General features: G+C 37.5%; 1 protein-coding gene across 4 annotated transcripts in view; it reads right to left on the reverse strand.

The window, feature by feature from the left end:
• CDH12 (cadherin 12) overlaps positions 1 to 20,330 on the reverse strand; it is a 591,360-nt gene that overhangs the window by 111,140 nt on the left and 459,890 nt on the right. For all 4 annotated transcript variants that reach the window (XM_064443425.1, XM_064443423.1, XM_064443424.1 and 1 more), the window contains one exon: positions 12,054 to 12,348. In XM_064443425.1, the coding sequence (XP_064299495.1) occupies positions 12,054 to 12,348 (295 nt within the window). The remainder of the gene's footprint in view (positions 1 to 12,053; positions 12,349 to 20,330) is intronic.

The following is a 20,330-nucleotide window of genomic DNA, read 5'->3' on the forward strand; positions in this document are numbered from 1 at the left end:
CTTGGTGGTACAGCTCAAGTTATTAAAAGCTATCTGGAAATCTAAAGACTGACTAGGGTTTTCAAAACCATTTACGTGCTCTGCACTTAGTGATATCAAGGAAAAAACCAAACCCACAAGATGCCTATAAAACACTTTCAGTGCCAAGTTACCTTTACAAATCTGGCCTGAGAATGTGCCGATGAAGAACATTCACGAACAAGATCTTACTAACAAGTCTAAAACGTCTACTGTTGATGAGAGCAGTACCAACATGACACACACTGTGTCCACAAGTCAACACTCAAATCATAAAACATATTTGCAATGTGGGCAGGGAGGCTCATGTGGGCTTTAATATAGGCAGTCTGGGTAACAGTAGAACTGGAAATGAACCATTAGGACATCCCTGCAAGGTAGCTGGTGAGTTAGTATCCCAAAGTCCCTTGTACTACATTGCCATAAAGCCTATACTGTCATCACTGTTACTATCCCCTTGTGCTACCCAAAGCAAATTGATAAAGGTAGCTAAAATATAAAGCATCCAGATTGCAGCATAGGTATTACTGAACTGCCACAACTTCAGCTTTACAGTAAATCAGTAGGATGTGCTGGTGCAGTTCTTATCCCATATCTTTCCTTTAAATCAGCAGTTCAGAGATCTCTTATTGCTGTGCAGTGGCCCAGAGAAAGGATTCCTTCCTTACAACTTGCCAGTTCAATTATGAGCTTCATATGGATTTTGGAATTTAAGGAGCTGATTCTTTGCTGCCATCTTTTGATTCAGGCAAGCAGGCTGACATTTTAGTGCCTTTCAGGTAATTTATGAAAGATTTTCTTCAGAAGAAAAGGCTAGAATTTGATTTTACTTATTTGTTGCAATGAAAAGCTGACGTAGGAACTGATTATCCCTTATTTTATGTTGGAGCAATTCCTGGTACACCAGTGTTTGAATCTGGGTCATGGCAAATAAAAGCAGCAATTTACATACATTCAGCCACTGCCTCCCCTCCACAATTGTTAACAGTTCTCCTCCTTATTCCCCCACCAGTATTGCAAATAAAACTATCAAACACAGTTCTTTAATATATCATAGTAAAGCTATTTTTTCTATTCAGCCAGGGGAAGATTCCCCGCCCCCCGCTGTATTAGCAACTGGATGATCTTTTGAAGGCACATAGGATCATCCACTGTTTGAACAGCAAGGTGCTATGTCTCGCTGGATTATGCTCAGTGATTAATATTGGTTTAGGACTTAAAATCTGTGAACAGAGGATTCATTCAGAACCACATGCACAAGCCATGAAAGAATCCCAGGACTATCAAACATCTGCTGTCTGGCAGGGTTTGGTTTGTGTTCAGGCATGAGGTGATATGGAGTGTAAGCAGCAAGAAAAAGTGGATGAATTTGGAGGTACTGAACCAAAGAAGTAGCAAGTGGGGCTGATAATTTGAACATCTGTGTCTGTACGATCTCTTGCAAAACCATAAATTGCAGGCTTGAGCACCTGAAGCTGCCCTTCAAGCATCTTTCTCATCTGAATTCTCTCAAAACTGTTGAAAATATTGATTACCATGGCCCTATTGCTAAAAAGACAGCAGAAATAAAGGGGGCTTAGAGGCAAGCAGTGAAAGTGATTGAGACATGAAGTTTTCCACATAGATCTTTAAAGATTTCATCTGTTTAATTTAGAAATGAGACAAATAGGGCATGATAGAGATGTATACAGTAGTTAGGACTATACCAAAGCTAAATTATCTATTCCTATTAAACTTTGATCTTCCAGACTGAAAGTCAAAAGGCGTTAAAAATAGGAAAAGGAAATGCTTTGTAGAATGACATGATCGATTTAGAGAATGTGCAGTCACTAGACCTAACAAAATCGGGATTAGAGAAGTATTTGACATGCTTGTGAACTCTAACAACAAGCCTTTTTAACAGAGTTAAAAATTAAATAAGTAAGGTGTGCTTGGATAAAACCTACTCCCAAATAGACTGTGACATGATAATTCACCTAAATGTGTGTCTAACTTTCTCCAGGTCTCTACTTCTGGCCATGCACAGAGACAGGAAGATAGACAGGCTTCTAAGGTGATGTTCCTACAATATGAGAAACCTAGCTATGTGATTATGTTTCAGATAAGTTAGAATACTCTTTAGATCAGAGCAAATGGTAAAATTGATGCTTGCTGTACTAGCAGCAATAAACACAGGTGGAAGATGAAGGATATGATTGAGGAGATACTCTCCAGCTGTAGATATCCTGACCCGGTTATTACTGGATTGACTGTTGGGATTCATATTATCCTTTACCTGTTAGAATCTCTATCCACAAAACATCATGTCAGCCTCAGTGGGATGGCTAGCAGTCAACCAATTATTTCCAGTGAAAATCATCAATTGTGAACAATTGTGTACCAAGATGCAAATGGTTAGTTGAAATTACACCTCTGAGGGCATCTGCATCGTTCTCTGTTGATGACTGGTGCAGCAGTCCTTGCTGGAGGACCCTTCCTGCTTCATGCTGTTTCCCTGCTTTCTCAGGACCGCTCCATAGTCTCACTCATACTTTGAGTGTAATTTATTTATTAATTCGTATCCTTTAAGCTCCTTACGAAAATAAAAGTATGGTCCTGAGGTCTTGTTAGCAGAAACCATAGCAGATTCTTTAGGGTTGCCAGTCTGAATCAAGTTCAAGGCAATATTAAAAGTGTTACATTTCTCTCCAGTAGATCCTGAAATGAAATCTGTACAGTTTGTAAAGCTTTTCCTCTTCCTCTGCTATCATTCTTTACTTTCACACCTGCCTGAAGTGAGCACCCATCTTTACTTCCAGTCTTCTTCTCTCTAACCCTCCATGATTTCCGATTTACAGCTGGTTTCTGCGCTAAAGCTGCCCAGACATAATTAGCAAGTAAGGACGTCTGGACAGTGAAATATTGCTTTATTGGGATATTTCAGGTAGTTTTGGCCTTTCACTTCATCCTGCTTCACTCCAGGAAAAATTATTTGTGCACTCCAGAAAACAATATTGGCACTGCTGATTTTCTAGCAATTTCACTTCCATTTATCTTCTTCCTCTGTAGCTGTGACCTGTTTAGCTTGCAGGCTGACTAGCTTGTCTGGGAAGCATGGCAAGCTGTCTTGTCATCAACTGTGCAGCAGAGAAATCAGGGAACAGACAAACCCACCAGGTTCCCAGCTCTAGAGAAGACTGCCTGGCCTATGGGTTCCCAGCCAGCCAGCGCTTGGCTTGTCAGGTTGATATAAAGAGTGCTTCTCAGCTAATTTGGGAACCACCTTTTTAATTTGCCAGTCACCAGATAACCTGGGGGATGACTCACCAGACATCCATCTGGTTTTTCATAAAAAGGTTTTGACAGAATTACATGTTTGCATCTTTCAGTTCTACAGAATCTTAGCAAAAATGGCTTTTGCGGAAAGGTTTCAACCAGCTCTGTTGGGACCCTTGTTGATCAAAGGCTGGAGGGGTGTCATGCTCATGTTCCCCTAAGATCTTTAATGGTTCCTTAGTTAGGAAAAGTCTGCAGTGTATGGGATAGACATTGGGTTGGATTGCCCATCTATGCTATTCCTTACTACAAATAAGGAGAAACATTAAGTATCTAGGATTCTTTAAATCCAAGGTCAACAGACAGATACACTTACTAATTGGCTGACATCCCATTTCAAGGTACTCCAGTATGTGCTCTTCCTCATTCTGCTGGTATTTTTAGACCTCTGTTTTATGTAGATTTTTTTTTCCCCTAAGGTGTTATTTTTATCTGCAGTGTCTTTGCTGTAGACTTTAAGCCTTGTGAGATTCTCTAAACAGAGAATAATTTGTCCTTATCAGAATATTTGTGATCAGAGATTTTTTTTCTCTTAGCCCTTGTTAATCCAGATTCTCACGAACACTTTTCTTATCACTCTGGGCCTTCCTCGGATTACCTCTAATTTTCCACATGGAGTTATTTCTGCACACAGAATTAAAGCCCTTAATCACATTTGGTTTAGTGACTCCCATTTGCTTAACAATCTTGAGACTATTTTGCCTTCTGTTTTGTCCTCCTTTAGGGCTGATGATGATTGATTCACACAATCCATCAGTGACTGGCTTCTTAGACCAGTTACCTTAGTACAAAATACTGTTTGTTTCTGCTTTTATTATTTTGGTTTACTGCAGAGTTATACACAAAAACAGGGGAGGAGAACACTAGATATGCACACACTGTCCATGCAAAATATCCATAAACATCCATTTTAACTTTGGCCTGTTCTCATTATCTGCAGAGTTTTTATGAGAAGATGGCTAGGTCATGATTACTTGTCATAAATGAAGAGCTGATTTGTGCTAGTGAAACCTTGCACTTGTTTCTTCTGTGAAAAATTATAAATAGAACTGAGCTTACAAGAAAAAAATAGCTCAGTGGCTGGAAAGCAACTTTAAAGAAAAATTATGTTCATAGCCATGCAAGCAGTAGCTTGAAAAGCAGCTTTTATAAAACATGTTTAATGTTTACAGTCACTCAGTGGCTGAGAACAGTAATACTTTTAAAATATGTTTAATGTTTAAAACCGCTTGGTGGCCAAAAGAACAGCTCTTGCTGAAAAGATATTTAATGTTCAGAGTCATTTTGTGGTAAGGAAAAAGCAACTTCTTGTTAATTTTTAACATTTACAGCTGATCAGTGGCTACTAAAACAACCATCAATACAACTTGTTTTATGTTTAGAGATGCTATGTGCCTGTATAAAAACAATTCCTGCATCTTTCGATACTACACTAAAACATGCCAATACCTTTCCCTCAGAAATAGTACCATTGAAAAAAAAAAACCACACAAACCCATCAACTCTAATGCAATATATCTTAAACCTAAAGATGATTGTGCAAAGCATAAGGCAGTATCAATAATTACAAAGCTTCTTCTTAAATACTGAAAGAATTAAAACTCAGCACCATTAAAATTACCAACATATACATTTAAAGCAAACCCAAATAGCTTAATTTTAATAATGGAAATATTGGTTTGTTAACCTAACAGAAGGGTGTGCATCAAAATACTTGGGTGTGATGAAATATAAAATGTTATTTGTCTTACTCTACTGAGCCGGAGTAAAGTCAGCATGTAGGTAGGAACATAATGGCTTTATCTGCTGTGACATGATTTTTTAACTTTGCTCACTTCCAGTTAAACACAATAAAGCAGACCTTGATATACATGAAATAAGACTGAAATGCTTTGCATGAATTTGACACTGACACTGACATTTTGGGACTGTGAAACCAGCTAGCATAAAACATTTATCCAGCATCTCACCTTTTTAACAGCAAAACCTTCTCAGACATTTTGCTGTGTGCATATTTGTAAGGTCCTGTCTGTCACAGCTTTCATTTTACATAGATTCTCCCAGCTAACAGTATTTACCAAATTTCCTCATTTTGCTGACAATTTCCAACATCCAGGGTGTATGAAATGAAACTCCCAGTGAGTATTACAATAGCCACAATCCTTTAACAAAGCAAGCCTTGATTCTCTGCATTGTTTTCTTCCTCCCTTCTGGTTTAAATAGGTTTTGTATGTAAGGTTTTTCACAGTAGTTGAAGCTGTCTAGGTTGCCTAGTGATCTATCATAAGGTCAAGAAACACTTTTGTATTACAATCATTTACTGTCTACTTGTAATTTTCTCTCAACATCTCAGTGGTTTTTTGTTTTGTATTTTTGTGCAATTCCCCTTATACATGGGAAAAAAACTCTTGACAAAAGGTTAAGCAGCCATAACCTGCCTTTCCTTTTGCTTCTTCCTTAAAACTCACCTTTCTCTACAGTGGCTATAACACTTAGTCTGATGATCAGTAAGTGCTTCTTTTCACATTTAAAACCATGAATCAAAAAAACAAGATCTGTAATTAACAAAGCAGTTCGAAATGAGAAACCACTGAAAAGTCAACTGTGATGGGTAAACTGCCATCTGACATAGCCCCTGGATGGAGAACTGAAAGGCAGTGATGGGACATGAATTTTTCTGAAAAGTCCTCTGTGTGACCTAGGGCACCAAGTCCAACCCAGGCAATGGATTAATTTGGTTCCTAAGCAAAGGCCTCTAAAAAAGAAAAGATAGATTAGGAGAGAACAGCCTTTTCTAAGATAACATCCACATAAAAATAGAAATAAAATGGTAGGAATAACTTGCCAGTATTTATATGAGAGATGGGTTGCCACTGGCATCTCACTTGGGTCTGAACTCATAGGTTGCCAGTAAAAGAGAATATATAAGCAGGTGACAGCTTGACAAAATGAAAGCTTGACTGCAAAGTGTTACAGGGGAATCTTAACATAACAAGTGACTGGGGATAGGGGATTTCACAGTGAGAAATACAAAGTAGGAAGCTTGGGGAAAAAATACCTTATCAGTACTTTCACAGAGGTGGGCTGTAGCTCGGTTACCTATTAACTCTTGATCTTGGGGTCACTGTGGAAAATCCTCCAGAGTTTTCATCTCAATGATCAACATTTGACAAAAAGGGAAAATGATTGATGGGAATTATTAGATAAGGAAAAGAGAATAAACAAAAATATTCAAGAACTTTTTATCTTGAATATGACCCCCATCATTGTCTTTAAGGACTCTGTAACACCAGAAAAAACATGGAGACCAGGGTAGAGATGGAGGGGCTGCAGACAGGGGCTGACAGATTATATTGCCAGTTATATCTCCATGAATGTGTGTAATACCATTCAAACATCTCTCTGGCCTCTACAGATTCCCCAAGTAGTATCTTCCACAACAGCCTGGGTACGCTTTTGGAAGTCCTTAAAAATATATCACCAGAAGCTAGGAATCTATATCAGGGGAAGGATCATTCAGTATTTGCTCCAATGCTTTATAGTCCTTCCTTCCCCTGCTCTGCTTAGTGTAAGCTTCAGGCTTACTCAAGTACCTGGTACTAAGCTATGCCCAGCCAGAATGCAGATTCCTACCGACCAGTCCATCAAGTTAGTTTTCTACGTATCGTAGAAATACAATACATGAAACTACATAGATGGATATATTAAACTTATGTTCCATTTGTGAATGTGTGTATATATATGCCTTTGTTAATGTTTAAATATAAGCTAATTGAGTATTCACTTCAGAAGGAAAACTGCTGTCAGTACCATGGGAAGCAACTCCATAGCCTTATTCAAGTAGCTGCCTTGCACCATGGAGGATACCCAGTAAAAAGAAACTGATATCAACTTTCTAGTATCATTGCACATTTTAGTGTTACAGTGTAGTGTTACAGATGAGGCAGTTTCAAAAGAATATTCAAGCTTAGTCAGTAATACAGCTCTTTAATATTAACAGATTTCATTACTCATTAATTAATAACCAAAAAGGCAGAATAATTGCCATGGTGATCTGGAGTTTGCAGAGTTGCCCTAAGCAACAAAGAGTTAATCTAGTGGAAAGGTATGAAATGAAATTGCCTAGGAAAGAACATATGGAATCTCTATGTTATGGAATTGATAGGTTTAATACAGCCCTAGCTGGGCTGTGTATAAGCATAGAGGAATAATGGAAATACCTTAGAAAACAATTAGTATACCGTGACAGTAGAAGTTATACATTTGTCATATGTAATATATATGATCAATTAAAATCAGCATAGTCAGTGGAAGAAATGCATGAGAAATGTAGATATATTTCTGTGCACATTTTTATTTATAAATTTATAAAATTATGTAGTAAGATCTTCTGTTCAAGGTGTGTTTAATACTGGTATGCCTCTACTCTTAGTCATCTGGACTGATAGCTTTAATAAGGGGATAACCTTGCTTTAAACTCATCATATATTTGCATGCTTACGTGAGCTATATTGCAACAGAAGCTGGCACAGCTGCCAGAAGCAACAACACAACCGATTAAATTATACTTAAGGGCAATGTACTTTTCTAATACTAATTTAAAAATAGGGAAATTTCAGCCACCTTTTCAGTCCTCATCCATAAGTTTCCATTTCTTGTTTCTTCTACATTTCGGAACTCCTATTAAATCAAGACAATATTTTCAAATAAAGATATTGATAAAACCAGTCCAATATCAGAAAAAATATATTAGGAATCCAGCCTTTAAGCTTTTATAAGTCTCTTATTGGGCATAGGATAACAGCATAGCAATCTCTGTTCTTAAAATATTAGTTCTGCGTTGTAATCTGACTCCATCTGCTGAGTTTCTCTGCAGGGAATTTCATATCATTGCCCTTTCCAAAATAAATTCTTCACCATAAAGTATTCTGCACCCTATTTATAATGTAAGCAATACACTGTCCATTTTGGCGGTACCAATATTCTTCCGCAGCAATACAAAAGCTGTGCACACTTACAAAGTATCAGAAATAGTGGAAGTCACAGATGGGTACGGTAGCCTGCATGTTACACCAGTCAGTAACCAAGGGGCTTTTCAAGATAATATCTTATTTATTTATATCTGTGATTGACTATCTTCTCCATCATACAAGAGCAGATTACAGTGCATGTATGGAAGGAGGAAGGCTAGATGTCTATTCAAGCCTCTAGCATAAAACAAATAAGCGCCCTAGTTTGTAGTGGGCTTAGAGTATTAGAGCCCAGCAAACATCCTGCTTACACTTTTTCTTAGTAAAAGGCATATGAAGGAATTTGGCTACAATAAAATATGCACCACTAAGTAAAAATGGCAATTCTAATATTATCTAAAAATTTCTAAAACTTTAATAGAACCTCAAAGTGAATTTGAAGGGAAAAAATAAATTTCCACATAAAGCATGCATGGAAAATAACACAACAAAGTTCTCAGAAAATCTACCATGAAAAATCTACCATCAGATATGTCTAAATCATACCTATGTGCAGAAAACCACTTTTTGAGGATCCTATAAATTTCCATATTTTTGTACCTTTTCCAGTAAGAAATCATCACAGTCCAACTTCACTGTTGACGTGGAGTTTTATTATAACTCTGTGAGAGAAACTCTGAATCTGAGGATGAATACTATGGCATTTTTTCAATCACCAAAGCTTCAGCAACTGTAATTAGTACAAAGCTCAGAGATGTTACAAAACTGAGAACAATGCAGCCATGAAAATTTCTAAAATGTACATAAGAGGGCTGATGGACATTTTTCTTCTCAAGACTTCTCAGCCCCATGCATTCCTCTCCTGGCTGCAGACTATGGTACCTCAAAAGTGTTTTATACAATTCACTTTATTTCATTGTCCAAATGGAATATAAACTCTGTGTTTATGAATTGGGTATTAAGTCTTGAGGATTTTATTAGCTAATTCTCTACCTCTATGTTCCCCTTTCAACATGAACTCTGGCATCCCTATATTGCTCCTTATTACCAAAAACCTTAGGATAAACTACCAAACTGAGTAAAACTTTGCATGCAAGTATCATGCAACAATAAAAGACAGCAAGTCACTAGCCACAAAAAGCTTGTGAGGTTCATAGAAACGACTAGTAAGGGGGAAAAAATGTCATGTGGTAGTGCATTTCCCACAAGGGCAACAGCGTGCATGAGTGCAGTCCATAATAAATACTGTTTCAAAAATATAGTAAATAAAGTTTAGGACATTTGGGAATTGAAAACTGGCAACTAGAAAATGAAAGTGTAAAAAAATAGATAAGAGGAAAAGTTTATCAGGGGTTTTGCTTAACCCAAGACAACCATATGCTGCACCAGTTAAAAAAATCAGAGTGATTTTCAATGTCAGCCTCAGGCAGCGGTAGGTCTAGGCATCTCTATAGGCGCAACTAAATGGTACCGATGATAGGGAGCAGGAGTTTTAGATCCTCTGAGAAATCTATGCTTGCATAAGGTAGCAAAAGCATGGATAAGAGAGAGCAAGTGAGTGGAGAGACCTACATCAGAGAAGGCACCATCTCCTGGCACATCACAGGCAACAGAAGGCATTTCTGGATATTTTTGCTGCAAGACAGCCCAACAGCAAAAATTGTTATCTGCTTTAGTAACCACTAATTGGAGTTTCGGCCTCCATTTAGAGCACTATTTCCTTGCCTTGTCTTTTCTGATCAATTTTCATCCATCTTTTATTTTTCTTATAAAGGAAAATTAAACCTGTTATGCCTAAATCTTTTAGAGGTAGTGAATGTGACTGAATAAAGTGAAGATCAAGAGGATACATTTTTGCCACGCCATCTACTGTTGTTTTTCCAAAGGAGAATAAATCGAAAAGCATTTCTTTTAAAATGCTGTATGCATGACACACTATACGCAGTTGCATCTCATTTAGTCATGCAACTCCCAGTCAATGTAAAAGCCACAATGCATGGCACACCTTGAAGAGTTTCCCATGAAATAAAACCACAGTTAGCATTTTGTTTGCTTCTGCATACATGTATTTATGAAAATAAGAAAGGAAGATGGAGGGAGAGGAACAGAGTGGGAGAATGACTGTGTGCACTGCATACCACTGTGTAAACAGCATTATTCATTATTATTTTGCTCATTTCTCTCTGATCAAGTCTTAAAAACATTTTAACAACTAACCATACATTCACTGGTGAGAAAATTTTATTCTGAACTTGCCACAGAAATAGACTTGAAAATATAGCAAACGTTTTCCATCTATATGTAATATAACTGTCTACAGGGGCAACAACAACAGTGCACTGATATAGTGAATATATAGACGAACCTCTGTGGTGACTGTAGTGAACTGGTCTCTACATATGTATGAAATTATCATGATCATGTCTACTCGTATCACATTTTATCACATTCTACCACCCTTTATAAAAAAAATTTAAATACTAGCTCACTAATTCCATATAGCAACTTGTGTAGATAGCTAGTTGCCTCCTGATTGCCTTCAAAACACCATCATCTGAGCTGCATAGCTGAAGGGGCAAAAGGACCCCTTTGCACATTTCAGAGTCAGAACGCTCCCAGAACTGTTAGCAGCTACAGGGAGTATTACATGGCTAGTACTGGCTTGTGAAGTACTGGGGAAAGACGGCTTAGGAGAGAAAATAGCAATAAGCTGAAAATAGTGCTGGGAAGTTAAAGGCCTCCCAGCCCAGAATGAATTAATTTCTGGTGCCCACAGGGAAGCCCGGATTGCCATCTGGCAGCAGGACACAAGCAGTGTGCTTGTGTGGCAAACACACTGCTCAGGGCCACTGCAGAATCAGCCACCAGGCAGAGACCTGAAGGGTCCGTTTAGTCTATTCTCCTCCTACACAGCTTGATCAATGCTCTTTATGTCTTTCCTGGCAAATATCTATTCTATTGTGAAAATTCTTCAAACAAAAACCTGTTCCAGTGCTTCAGTATCCTTACTAGAGTCCACCTTGCTTTGGAGAGGAAATTATTTTCTCCCCTGTACACTAGCTTTTTGAAAACTTGTAATTTCCAGTCAGTCTTCTCTTTTTTGTGACTTAAGAATCCAATGCCATCAATATTTTCTCGGACATTAGGTTTTGAGACCTTGCACCAGACTTGCTGAGTCTCTCTGACTCCCGTTCTTGCATTGGGGAGAGCCAAGTGAGGTCAATCTTTACTTTCAGCACCCACAGTGTAGCAGGACTTGGCTAAAGAATTGTTCCCTAATTCATAACTAGGGGTTCATACAAGTGCTGTAGGGGTTTCAGAGCCACAAAGTCAAGAACAGTAAATGGCAAGATGCTGTTGTACCATCTAATTCTGTACAGAAAACAGTCAACGTTAACTAGGATGAGAGGGGAATGAACTTCATCATGTGAAATAAGAAGTTCGGGGGTACACAGAACCCCTGAACTTTAGTATATCTGCCTTGAATATCTATTTTTCTCTCCCTGTCCTCAGAGTCCTAAAGTCACAAGAACTCATCTGCAGGAGAATGAATTTCTAAATAAGCAAATAAAGGTAAACCAAAACTGTAATCTGTATATTTCTAAGCACAGAGCAAGACATTTCTAATAATAAGTTTTAGAATCTATATTTTTATTTCAGCCTTCTTTTTCTTTCCTCAGCAGGAAAAGCACATTGAGACAATTAACTAATCTACAATTAGTTATCAAGTGTTTAAAGCTTCTTACTCACCCACTGGAGACATTTCTGGGACACTGGCAACATAAGGCCCATCGAGGAACTTTGGCTCATTATCATTAATGTCCTGCACTTTGATGATGAACTCTGATTCAGGCTCTAGTGGTTTCTTGGTGTCAACATCCACAGCCTGAGCCCGGAGCGTGTAGAAAGGTTTTTCTTCTCGATCTAGGCTCCTTATGGCATGAATGTCTCCTGTGGTCTCATCAATGGTAAAAACCGTGCCGGCACCATCTCCTGACAGGGTATATTTAACAGTGCCCACTCCCTTGTCCAAGTCAGAATGAAGCTTGAGAACAAAAAGAAAAAAAAGAAAAAGGAGGGAAAGAACATTAAAGGCCTTTTCTAGGCTAGAAGGCAATATTTTTTCCCCTTATGTAATAAAAGATGTTAGAGGAACCAATTTCATAAGTCCTTAACTACCTCTAAGTGCATGGAAAAAAATATGGGTAGCATGTTATCTAACATTTTTACTCCCATCTAGTACTCAGCACAGAGAGCATTTCAAAATTCCACCTGCTTTCTCCCGTGGATATTGTTCACTACTAAAACTGCAATGAAACAGGGCTTCAGATTTGTTATAAACTGAAATTTAAGACCAAGGATGGAAAACCACAAATAACCATGTCAAACAAACATGAGATGATATGAGAGAGGGTCAAAAGCTTTCACAGGCATTTGGCTTTCAGAGAAGTAGAAGGGAACTATCTAATTTTTATTTCATACACAAGAGCTTGATGGAATCCTAAACTCAAAGTCAAACCTGGCTTAAAACAGACAATATAGACCTCTTAATTACAGTAAATGCTAAACAGAACTAAAAATACTACCTCTTTTACACACATATTTGATTGTTTGCTTCTGTCCTTCCTGAGATAGTCACACTGTGGACAGTATGGACTTAGGAGTTCTCTTGCTCACTGAAAGAATACAGAACTCAATATTTTCTTTTATTAACTCAATTAACTCAATTATTTCTGCCTTAAATACCTATATACACCTTTTCCAGGCTCAGGATGTTAGTATGCTAAATCTCTATTTCTAATCTGAAAAGCACCTGAATACAAGTTCTTTAACGTTTTTGTCCATTTGATCAGTGTCTATGCTACTATAATATGTTCTTAAACACTATTTCAAATGCAAGAATTTTTGAAATCAGGACACAGTATGATGAATTTCTTTCTCAGTCGATTTTATCTGTTTCATCATTATCCTTTAAATACATCTAAAAGTTTTGAATCGATACTCAAGGTTACATCGCTGATGCTGAAATAGCTTTTAAAATATTTGCCCTCTTGTCCCATCTAATGAGGACTAAAGAGATCTACTATAATGGACAAGGCTGGAATGGAGTTTTCAAGAGTGAATTCCCTTAAGCAGTATACTAAAGCGATTATGGATATAAGCTTTATTTACATGATGTACTGCCCAAGGTGAAACACAGTAGAGGAAACATGGGACATGAAAGGAGATTATGTAGAAAATGAATTACCGAGAAACTAAATGGTTTCGGTAATGGGGCAAGAAGCTAAGCTACAGAGAAAGAAGTGAAGGCAATTATTAACATTTATAGCTATTGCCCTGAAATTGAAAACAGGTCCTTGTGACTGTGGAAGAGGTCATGGTTTGTGGGACAGAGCGAATATGAACATAGTCTCTTCTTTATCTACTTTTTCATCCCATCATTCCTGTTCAGTGAATACAGTAGATTCTGATCTTTCATCTAGGTGCCCCCTGTATGATATTTAAAATTATCCCCCCAGTCCAAACGAAAGCATTTTGCTTCTTGAGCACTGGTTCACTGTGGAAAGATTCAAAGGAAGTTAATTCTTTTCCTCCTGGGGTGTTAAATATTTCCTTGCTTGCAAAATGAAATGATAATGCAGCCTGAGATAATTAACGTCTATTTCTTCCTCATCATTTTAATCTAAGTGGCTCACAAGGTTCCTGCTGTTCCATTATACCTTGCTCAGTTAAAACTTAGTATTTTCCTTCCATTATCATATAGAGGCTTAGACACACATGGAGTAAAAATAAAAATCAAAACGATTATGAGAAAGCTCAAAGAAAAAATGTTAGAACTTTATAGAAGGAATCACACCATTTTCTTACTTGTGTCCCTGTATTAAATATGTGTGGACTTTATTGTGAAGTCTACCTTGTTGCATACTCCTGGAAGTAAGAATAACACAGAGAAAAAGAATGTGGATTCAAAGCAGGGATTTGTAAACAGGGAAGTGTGCCAAGAATATTGCCTCTACTCCCATCTCCTGTCATCAGATTTGGCACTAAAGCTGAGATGGTTGAGTGCCTTTCTGATTGGCCACTGAAAGGTTTATATTCAACTAGTAACAAATCAGGCTGCATCGTATGTGTTATCCAAGCGCTCGGATTATACTAGAGAGAAATAATTATAGTTGTGTCCCCTAGCTGGGGAAAGAGTTAAAACATATAACAAGAAAAAAAACAAAACAAGGGCTCCTGAGAGAAAGGAAGAGTGAAATACAAAGGCAAACACAAGCATAGCTTTTAACAAATGTATTGGAGCAAAATAACTTTATAACTGACAGCATTGGCAATTCTACAGTTATAGATGTGTTTACTGTGCTTCACAAATATCACTCAGCTAGCATAACCTAGGAACCATTCAACCGTCTTAAGCAGAGTAGTATAATGCTTTGCATTAGCTGGGATCTGTCACACTGTATCTATTCATCAAATCATGCTGATCTGCTGATTTTGATATATGCTTCTTAGATGCCAATGCTGGACAATGAGTAAATGCATGCTTATCTGTAACCCAGATTGAGCTATGCAATATGTGGGGCAATTCAACATTACAAAGTGTCTAATTACTGTGTAAGAATACAGAATTAATTTAATTTAAAATGAACCAAATTCTGCAACAATAAAAGGCATGTGATACTGAGATTCAGATGCAAGGATGGAGAGAGAGGAACTAGCATTGTTTGGACTTGCACAACACTAGAAAATAATCCTGACTTTCAATGCCTGAAATTTTCCAGAAAGCAATTTAGCCTAAAGAGTGAGTGCTTGCTAGTGTGGCTCTGATTTATGTGTTACAAGCTGTATTGCACTGGAAGAAAAGACATTTATTTTTTGTGCTGAAAAACATAGAGAAGATTTGTGAGAGACTAGTTTTTCTGACACTGTGTCCAGCAGTAGTTTTGGTTTTGTATCCTGTTTCTCCTTCTTGTTAGTACTTATTTTCTAATTCTTACTCTCTGCTACTTGAGCAAAACTGCAGGGCAAGAGAACAATTGCTCAAAACTTACGTAAATGCCCACAATGTGTTTACATTTCAGAATTGAATTTACTGCAACAGGGTGCTGCAAAAGATTGTATTCACATGGATTTTTCTTACTGTTATGTTTTTTCTGTAAATCCTGAATATTAAAAATGCCACAAAAGTTTGGAAATGCAAGGGATTCATTTCTACTTTTGCTCAAATCTGCACTGTTATTCTCATTACCTAACACAGACATTAGTGTCAGATCTTTGGGCAAATCTGCCCCAAGTGTAAAAGTAATGATTTCTTGCAGCAAATTCTCTTCGTGCAGAAAATCATGAATATTTTTCTGTGATGGCAGATAAAGACATATCATCCCATAATTCTTGCTAATGTGTGCAAACAATAACACATATGGCAGAGGCAATGACTGATAAAAAATCAATTACGAATAACAAGATGGAGACTATTGTGAAATATATTGCGTAAATCTATCCAGAAAGTATGACAATGTTCTTGAATCCTGTCCAATACCAGATGCCAGACTGAGTCAGTCTACAAGTCCACGTGATCTAGCAATCTGCTGCCTGTAACTAACTGAAAGAGAGTTTGCTTCGGAGAGGATGAAAAAGTTGATAAAAACTTGCTACAGCACATCTGGGAGAAATTATTTATTCAGTTCGTCAGGCAGTTATGTCCAACTCTTAACAAGCATTCCTATTTTAGCAATAAATTAAGACATTGCTGCTTCAATAACTCAGTGTTATTAACTCCTTGTAACTCCTAGAATTCATACACCTGCACAAATTATTTGATATTATATATGAAACCACATGAAAGATCAAGAAATGTATTAGCTGATGTACTTCAAGAACTGCTGTATACTGCTAGCTAAATTCAACATGGCAACTGTACATCTCTTAAACACTTCAGTGGCTTGCAATAATGAACTTACAATTATTTTGAAAGTCTAATTTATAAATTCTCAGACATAGGTAACGAAATCAGAAGCAAAAGCAGCTTACTGAATTGCAAGCTAGTCTAGTCTTAAAATGAAGTAATCTTTATCCTCAGAGAACACACAAGAACAAGGCATATGACATTCACTAGGATTGCTGTGATCTTAATTCCACACCAATACAGACATTGAAAAGTCATTTTATGAATTTATTGATTCCTTTTCTTAATTTCCTATCCATCTACAATACAAAAAAAAAGGTAGAGAAAGAAAAGAGGAGGAAGTAAAATAGTTTTAAATGTCAAGGAATGTTTAATATCCCTAAATGGATATATTCACCATGTGATATACTTTGAGATTCTAAGTCTTATTCCATTGTCAATTTCACAGGCTGCAAAAAAATTCACTGTTGAATTTATTTATTGCTAGTAGACCAATATAAATGCTATGTTGCGGTGCTTTCTGGACTGAAAACATTGCTAAATGTTCCAAGATATTAACCCTTCCTTGCATGCACAATGGTACTATCCATCCCATATCAGTACCTTTACATCATTTTTCATCATGAAATATATTTTAGGACCTTATTCCATTATTTTCTCTGCCTGTATCTACTGCCAAGTACCTCAATTTGCTCTGTAGCCACCAGCTCTCCCCCCCTACCTCCCCATCCCCTGCCCGCTCCTGAGTAAGATGCATATTGAAAACTTTTTGAGAGGTCAAAATAGCCAGTCAGCTCCAGTATTACCTAGGACTGCAAACACAGAATGATGTCCTAAACTGAGGAAAGAAAAAAAGGTCTTTGTTGTATGGAAAACATAGATGCAAGCAGAGCTGTTTTGGCCATCCTCTACTGCAGAAGCCTATATGTTGCAGTAGGGATGCCCACTACAGGAGAGGAGGGTGTAAATGAGCACAGAGAAACCTCTGATAGTAACCATATAAGACTTTCTGTTTGGAACATTGCCCTTTCTTTTAAAAGATACTTATTCTACACATATTGTCAATTGGCAAGAACTCTATGGTCTACAGAGATTGCATAATTCCTTTTAAAAACTGATAATTATATTCTAATATACTGCTTTTATATGTACATTTTTTTACTTCCCTCTAAAAATATATAAATGTTGAAAATTTTCCCAGGATAAAAAGAGGTGGTGATGGCGTCAGAGACTTTAATTCAGGAAATCGAGTAGTAAAAACAACAATGCAATTGCTGCTAATCAAATCCAATCACATATTGTTTCTTTTCTCCCCCTCCATTACACCCACTTCCCCCCCTCAGCTCCTCTCCAGAGCATGTTTAGGGACAATGCAAAATTGGCTCACACACATTCAGTGCAAATGTTTCTTGATCCTAAAAATTTGGATTACCTAGGGCATCTTCTGAATACTCAGTTAAGATGCATTAATCAGGCAAGACTGTGGGCTAACCTTGTGTTGGGAAGAGTTAGAACACTACTGCAAAATGGGTCAGATGAACAACAATCGGCAAAATAAGCATGTGGAAAGAAGTAGCAACTAAAATCACAGAACCAAAGAATCCTTTAGGTTGGAAAAGGCCTTTAACATCATGGAGTCCAACCACAAAATGATGAGATAGAAGAAAGATTAACAAAAAAAAAAAGAAAATAATTGTTTTTTAAAGGTCATTTGGAAAAGATAGTTTTGTTTCCTTTTAAGACTGAATATTACCTGCAATAGGAAGGGATATCTCTGTTCTAGCTTTGTACAGGGCCTTTTACAAGAGACCCCATCCATGGCTAGGCTTTCTTAGTGCTATGAGAATTTTAAACAATAATTTAATATGTCAATTAAAGGATGCGTATATATATAAAATGAATATATATATATAAAGAGGAAGAAAAAAATAGTTATTTGAACTAACAAGCTGTGCATATCATATCACCATGACCAATTTTCTTAGAGATGTATTGCTATGGCTTTTCTTCCTATGTTTAGTAAAATCTCTACTTCCAAGAACTGGCATCCTTCTGTTTAATTTTTATAAAAATGGTAATAGACAACATTGTTCTGCATTTTGAAGTATCTTTTGTACACTTTCCAAATTAGATTAGAATACTTTCTTTATCAAAAGGAATTAAATAAAAAGGTTTTCTACTCTTTTTCTAATGATTAGTGTTTGGCAAATAAAGCTGAGCTTTACTTAAATTAAAACACTGATTATCCAATTAAATAAAACATTATCTCCTTCTGTCATGGGGATTTAGTTTAAGCACACTAAGTCAGACCAGACTTTTCCAATAATGAGTGTGGTTGCCAGTTAGTAATATGATGGCAAATAAGTCATTAGCAAGGAATAAAAACAATCCCTGACCCAGTCAGTTCAAATGAATCCTCATCCCTATCAACATTACTGACTTGAGGGGTCAGGGACTGTTATTTTTCTAATTCTTCTCTACAAGAGTATTTTTGTTGCACTATGTGGAATTCAGTAATTACAGTTGTAAAAGCACACTCCAAAATATTTTTTTCTTTCCTGAAATGCAATTACCCATAGACAGAAAAAAAAATTGCTAAATGAAAAAATTATGCACTAGCACATTACTGAAAGAATAAAAATATAATAATGAGAATAAAAATATAATAATAATAATTTCCCATTAAAACTTGATTAGACAAGTAATTATATATGTAAGTTACAAGTTGCATGTATTTCTGATGATGACTTTTATATCACCATTTCAGGTAGAACTGATGCATATAGAAACACCGTGTCCTGGTCCTCTGTCTTAAACTTTAATGTAAGAATCAATATTGGAAGTAATTTTTAAAATTAAATTATTCTTACTGAACTCATATAACTCTATATTGCAATATACTTTACGAATGTATGATGATAGTTTTAAGACCACAGTTATGTTGAATTCCATTTGAGAGAAACATTCTGCAGAATGGTAACAGCTGATAGGACCATGAATCTGCTGAGGCCTCTAGGTATTACCACAGTAAAATAACAACATAATCACTAGTTCCAACAACAAATTCCAGTATTGGCCATTATACAACAACAGAAGACAAAATTTGAGGAAAATTATCAACTCCCAATTTCCTCTTTCTCCAATGCTGGTTTGCTAGGGGCTGAAGAGGTCCATCTGTTAGAGAAGGGGAAGAACATCTTCAGTCATAGACTTGCCAAGCTGGTGAAAAGGGCTTTAAACTAAAGTTCCTGGGGAAGGGCAACCTTAATCCATCCCACTCCTACCAGTTTGATGCCAGTGCCATCAATAGATGCCCAGAGCCTGGAGAAGGATCACAGGTCAGCAGGAGACCACTTAAAGAGCAGCACAAAGGAATTCCAGACACTCCAGCCAGTAAGCCAGCTTCATCGGGGGCCCAACTTAGATGCCTCTATGCAAGAGCACATAGCATGGGGAATAAACAAGAGGAGTTAGAGATGTGCACATGCCTACAGGGCTTTGATCTTATTGGCATCACAGAGACTTGGTGGGATGGCTTCTGTGACTGGAGTGTTGGAATGGAAGGATACAGGCTCTTTAGGAAGGATGGGCAGGGGATACAAGGAGGGGGTGTCACTCTCTATGTCAGTGACCAGCTAGAGTGCATGGAGTTCCACCTGGGGATGGATGAGGAGCTGACCAAGAGCTTATGGGACAGGATTAAAGGGAGGGCAGGGACAGCTGACGTTATAGTAGGGTTTGCTGCAGGTCACCTGACAAAGAAGACTGAGTGGATGAGGCCCTCTATAGACAGATAGGAACAGCCTCACATTCACAAGCCCTTGTCCTCATGGGGGACTTCAGCCACCCTGATATCTGCTGGAGGGACAACACAGCAGAGCATAAGTAGTCCAGGAGGTTCCTGGAACGTGTAGATGATAATTTCCTTCTCCAAGTGATAGAAGAGCCAAAAAGAAGAGGTGCTATGCTGGACCTTGTTCTCACAAGCAAGGGCGGGACTGGTATAGAATGTGAAGCTTAAGGGCAGCCTTGGCTGCAGTGACCATGAAATGGTGGTGTTCAAGATCCTTAGGGCACCAAGGAGGGTGCACTACCCTGGACTTCAGGAGAGCAGGCTTTGG

The sequence above is a fragment of the Phalacrocorax carbo genome, chromosome 2, assembly GCF_963921805.1.
Source record: "Phalacrocorax carbo chromosome 2, bPhaCar2.1, whole genome shotgun sequence".
Taxonomy (NCBI): domain Eukaryota; kingdom Metazoa; phylum Chordata; class Aves; order Suliformes; family Phalacrocoracidae; genus Phalacrocorax; species Phalacrocorax carbo.